This window comes from Colletotrichum spaethianum (assembly GCF_022836535.1).
Source record: "Colletotrichum spaethianum MAFF 239500 DNA, contig21, whole genome shotgun sequence".
Classification (NCBI taxonomy): domain Eukaryota; kingdom Fungi; phylum Ascomycota; class Sordariomycetes; order Glomerellales; family Glomerellaceae; genus Colletotrichum; species Colletotrichum spaethianum.
The window spans coordinates 668829-673674 of record NW_026054791.1 but is presented as its reverse complement, the minus strand read 5'-3'; the positions used below and the strand labels follow the sequence as shown (position 1 = coordinate 673674).

The following is a 4846-nucleotide window of genomic DNA, read 5'->3' as shown; positions in this document are numbered from 1 at the left end:
CTACGGCAACCCAACATGCCTTCGTCTTGAAGACACCCTTTTTTTATAGTAGCCAGTCTAAGTCACGTGTCTACGCACCCATCCTTCGTGATGAATAAGAAAAAAAGAAAAAAAAACGCCCAACAATGCAAAATAGACATGGATCAGTGTGATGATCCGGATATCTCTGGAGACATTATAACAGAACCTCCACATGCAGATGCAGTTTCGCAGCAAATCTAACCTCCCTCCTTACACATACTCAGCCGCTCTTCTCCAGCGACTGCAGGTTGACCAGCTCGGCGTAGCGGCCATTCTTCTTCATCAACTCGGCGTGCGTGCCCTGCTCGACGATGCGTCCCTGGTCGAAGACGTAGATAATGTCGGCTTTCTGGATGGTGCTGAGACGATGCGCAACAGCAATGGTCGTGCGGCCCTTGGCGGCCTTGTCGAGGGCGGCCTGGACGACGTGCTCCGACTCGGAGTCCAGGGCTGACGTGGCCTCGTCCAGCAGCAAGATCTTGGGGTCGCGGATGAGGGCACGGGCGATGGCAATACGCTGCTTCTGTCCACCAGACAGCAGGGCGCCCTTGCTACCCACAATCGTGTTGAAGCCCTCGGGCATTGAGACGATAAAGTCGTAAATGTTGGCCTCGCGGCAGGCGAACTCAATGGCCTCGTCTGTGACCTCGCTGTTGGCGCCGAGGATGATGTTCTCCCTGATGGTACCCTGGTAGAGCGTGGGCTCCTGACTGACGAGGGCAATGAAGGAACGGTAATCGTTAACGTTAAGCGTGCTGATCTCCTTGCCGTCGACAAAGATGGCGCCGGAGAGGGGGTCGTAGAAGCGCTCGAGAAGGGCAATTGTCGTGGACTTGCCGCAGCCAGAGGCACCGACAAGGGCGACGTACTGTCCCGGGCGGATGACGAGGTCCAGTCCACGGAGGACGGGCTGCTCGGGTCTGGTCGGGTACCGGAAATGAACATCGCGGAACTCGAGGGTGCCGTCCACGGCGTCAAGCCTGGCTCCCTGTTCGGACCAGGTGTCGATGGTCGGCTTGCGGTCGAACAGCACCTTGAGCTCGTGGGCAGCCTGGTGAGCCTTGCCCATGTCCGGGGCGAACGAGAAGATGGATCCGGCGGACTGAGCACCGAAGATAACGGCCGAGAAGCACACGAAAAACTGGAACATGTTGTACTCGCCATTGGCAATGAGCGTACCACCGTACCAGAAGCCAAGAGCAAAAGCCAGGAACATGAAAGACTGGGACGCGGCGAACAGCAAGCTGGACTTGAGGATGGAGATCAAACTTGCGCGTTGTTGGATGGCCAGAGAGTTCTGGTACTGGAGGATAACGTCGTCCTCGCGTGTGAGCGAGGCGACGGTGCGGATCGCAGAGATGGCCTCGGACGCGTAACTCGCCGAGTTGGAGTAGGCCGTCTTGGACCGACGCTGGAAGTGCGCAAGCATCCAGAAACGGAAGAAACCGCAGCCGATGAGGATCGGGATGGTCGCGGTGCAGACGAGCGCGAGCTTCCAGCCGATGGCGATGGCGAGAGCGAGGGCCGCGATCAAGGTCGTCGACACCATGAGCAGGGTGCCGAGGGTGACACCGCTGAGTCCAGCCAAATGGGTCGTCTCAGTGGATAGGAACGACGTGAGCGCTCCGGCCGTGTTCTCGTCCTTGTCGAAAAAGGCGACGTCCTGGCGCAGCATGGTGCGGAAGGCCTGGTCACGGACACGGTGGATGAGCCTCTCAGAGCACTTGGCGAAGACGACTCCCTGGACGACAAAGGCAATGAACTGCACGCCGGCGAGCATGAGGTACATGGCGCTCCAGAAGTCGGAGTCCTTCTTCATCTGGTGGCGGAGGGCATCAGAGGCATTGTCAAGGGGGATCGATAGGGTCATGATCTGCTTGGCAAAGAAGACGGCCTGGGTCGGGTTGCCGCCACCACAGATGATGGAGAAGAAGAGACCGATGAGCATGAGCTTCCACTCCTTCTTGTTGAACGAGGCGATGAGCTTGATCAATGTCCACAGGCTGTACTTGACCTCGCCCTCTTCCGTCCGGTTCTGAAGGGCGATGCTCGACTGTGACTTGGTGGTAGTCGTGCGCTGCATCTTGGCCGCGATGTCGTCTTCGGGGTCAGCGACGAAGCCCTTCTCGGAGACGCGGGACTTTTTGCGGATAAGCTCGTCGTCCTCGGCATCGATGGCTTCCTCCTCCTCGGGGTCCATTTCATTGACGCGGGCGATATTCTGGGCGGTGACGAGGTTGTAGTAGGCGCCGTTCTTCGCGAGGAGCTCGTTGTGGGTGCCCTGCTCAACGATGCGGCCGTTGGACATGACTACGATGTTGTGGGCGTCCTTGATGGTGGAGAGGCGGTGGGCAATGGTGATGGTGGTGCGGCCTTCGGCGGCGACTTCGAGGGCTGCCTGCACGACTCCCTCTGACTTCGTGTCCAATGCGGAAGTGGCTTCGTCGAGAAGGAGAACTGGGAAGTTAGCCAGGATTCGTCGTCTTTTGACTGGACGGACTTACTCTTGGGGTCGGACACGACGGCCCGGGCGATGGCGATACGTTGCTTCTGACCACCGGAGAGGAGGAAACCACGCTCGCCGACATTCGTCATGTAGCCCTCGGGGAGACCGCTGATGAAGTCATGGGCGTTGGCCATCCTCGCGGCGTTCTCGATCAATTTCTTCTGCTCTTCCTCGGTCGCGTTCTCGTGCTGGGTGCCAATGAGGCCGTACCTGATGTTCTGGTAAATGGTAGTGGCGAAGAGCGTGGGCTCCTGACTGACGAGAGCCATCTGCTGGCGAAGCCAACGCAGGTTCAGGGTGCTGATGTCGTGGCCGTCGAGGTACACAGATCCGCGGACGGGGTCGTAGAAGCGCTCGACGAGACCCACGATCGTACTCTTGCCGGAGCCGGACGCACCGACCAAGGCCGTGGTCTTGCCGGCAGGGATGTTCAGGCTCACATCCTCCATGACCGTGACCTCGGGGCGGGACGGGTAGATGTGCTTGATGTTCTCAAGACGGATCGCGCCCTCGACCTTGTCAAGCTTGATGCCGTCCTCGGTGGACGGATCAAGGGGAGAAACGCGATCGATAGTGTTGTAGATCTTGGCGGCGGCGGCAATGGCGGTCGTAAAGGCCTGCACGTTGGGGGCGACGTTTCCCAGGTTGAAAGCACCGATCATGATGGACATCATAATGATGAGAATGTTGGATAGGGCAATGCCATCCTCGATGAGGAACTTGCTTCCCTGCCAGAAGGCGAGGCCATAGTTCAGGTACAGGATAGTCATCATGAGGGCGACCATGACGCCGATGGCCGACTTAACCTTATAGCCGTACAGTTCAGCCTTGGTCAGGTGCACGTCGTACTGCTTGGCCAGGCGGTCCTGGGTTCCGAAGGCGATGGCATTGCGGATAGAGCTGATGACCTCATCGGCGAGACTGCCTCCGTGGGCGTACGACTCGATCGACTGCTTGCTGTACTTGACAATGAAGGTCGAGCCGCCACCCATGCTCAGGAGCAGCGCAACGACGGTGGATAGCAGGATGAGGGTGAGCTTCCAGTAGTGGATGAAGCCAATGACAAAGGCCGAGATGAAGGTCGCGAGGGCGGCGAGCGTGAGGCCGACCTTTTCGGAAATGCCGTCTTGAATCAGATTGGTGTCGGCCGTGATCCGGGTTGTCACCTCGCCGGCGCCCAGCTTGTCAAAGAAGCCAATGTTTTGGCGCATGCAACTCTGAAGGTAGTGCTCACGGATCTTTGCGCTAATGTGCTCTCCCGTGTCTGGTTTCGTGTCAGATTTATGCTTAGGCTCGCAGGGTTCCGCCAGGGCGCAAACTTACAGATAAAGCCGACGGTGCTCAGGTATTGACAGACGAAGACGCCGATTGCGAGATAGACAAAATACAAAACCAAACTTGCCATCTCGTTGTTGAAGTCCTGTTTGGATATAACCCCGTTGAAGTAGTTCTGGAAAGTGCCCTGCAGGTTGCCGAAGATGACGGTCATGAGCGGCAGAGCGGCGCCAACGACGATGGACGTGAAGGCAGCCACTGCGAGGATGAGGATATCGTTGGTCGAGGAGTAGCGGTACAGGGTCGCCATGCCCGCTTTGACCTCAGGGGTGAAGACCTGACGCTTGAGGATGGCGGCCTCATCTTCGGGGAGGTGTTCGTAGGGGTCGTCGCTGGGGTCCTTGGGTGCAATGGCCTTGGAGTCGGCCTTTTCGAGGTTGCTGATCTCGGCGTTCTGGGTCTTGGGATGGCTCGAAGCGTCCACCTCGGTCGAGTCGCCATGCGACGACGCCCTGTCCGAGTGGCCGTTGCCAGGCTTCTCGGCCATCTCTGCCTTTTGGGTAGCCGCAGAGGGCTTTTCGTTTTCAAGCGTCATGTTGGTGGTCTCCCAGCAGAGCTGCGCTTCACAAGGGGGTGGCTAAAGTGGCGAGCTTGTTGCGCAGGTATGCGCAACGCGCAAGCTGGGTCGGAAGTGGAAATCTTCAAGCGCAAGCGACTCGATAACGAGGATGCGGGATGTCGTTGCTGGCGGTTGAAGTTGGTATGCCGAGCTCGAAAGTGGCGGTTTTTATCGCATGGAATGTTGCTGCACAGACGGTGTTCCTCGAGCTGCCAAGTCCTCGAGAGGGCAATGGAAAAGAAAGGCAGTGAAGAAGCAAAGCCGAAGACAGCGAAAGCCAAGAAATCTTTTTTGCAGGCGATCGGAGGGAGATCGTCCACGGGCGCAAACGAAAGAAAGGATCAGGGTAGGCAAAAGGTGGGAAGCAACAAGCGTAGCGGTAATCGATATCGACTGGCGTCCCTCGCTCGAGACTTTTAATGAAA

General features: G+C 57.9%; 1 protein-coding gene across 1 annotated transcript; it reads right to left on the bottom strand.

Moving 5' to 3' along the window:
• Positions 1-241: 241 nt before the first annotated feature.
• On the bottom strand, positions 242-4397 carry ColSpa_08144 (leptomycin B resistance protein pmd1; the record flags this gene model as incomplete). Its single annotated transcript, XM_049274356.1, has 3 exons — positions 242-2478; positions 2526-3791; positions 3851-4397. 3 exons carry the CDS (start codon positions 4395-4397, stop codon positions 242-244), a joined length of 4050 nt encoding a protein of 1349 aa, XP_049130313.1.
• Between the last annotated feature and the right edge of the window lie 449 nt (positions 4398-4846).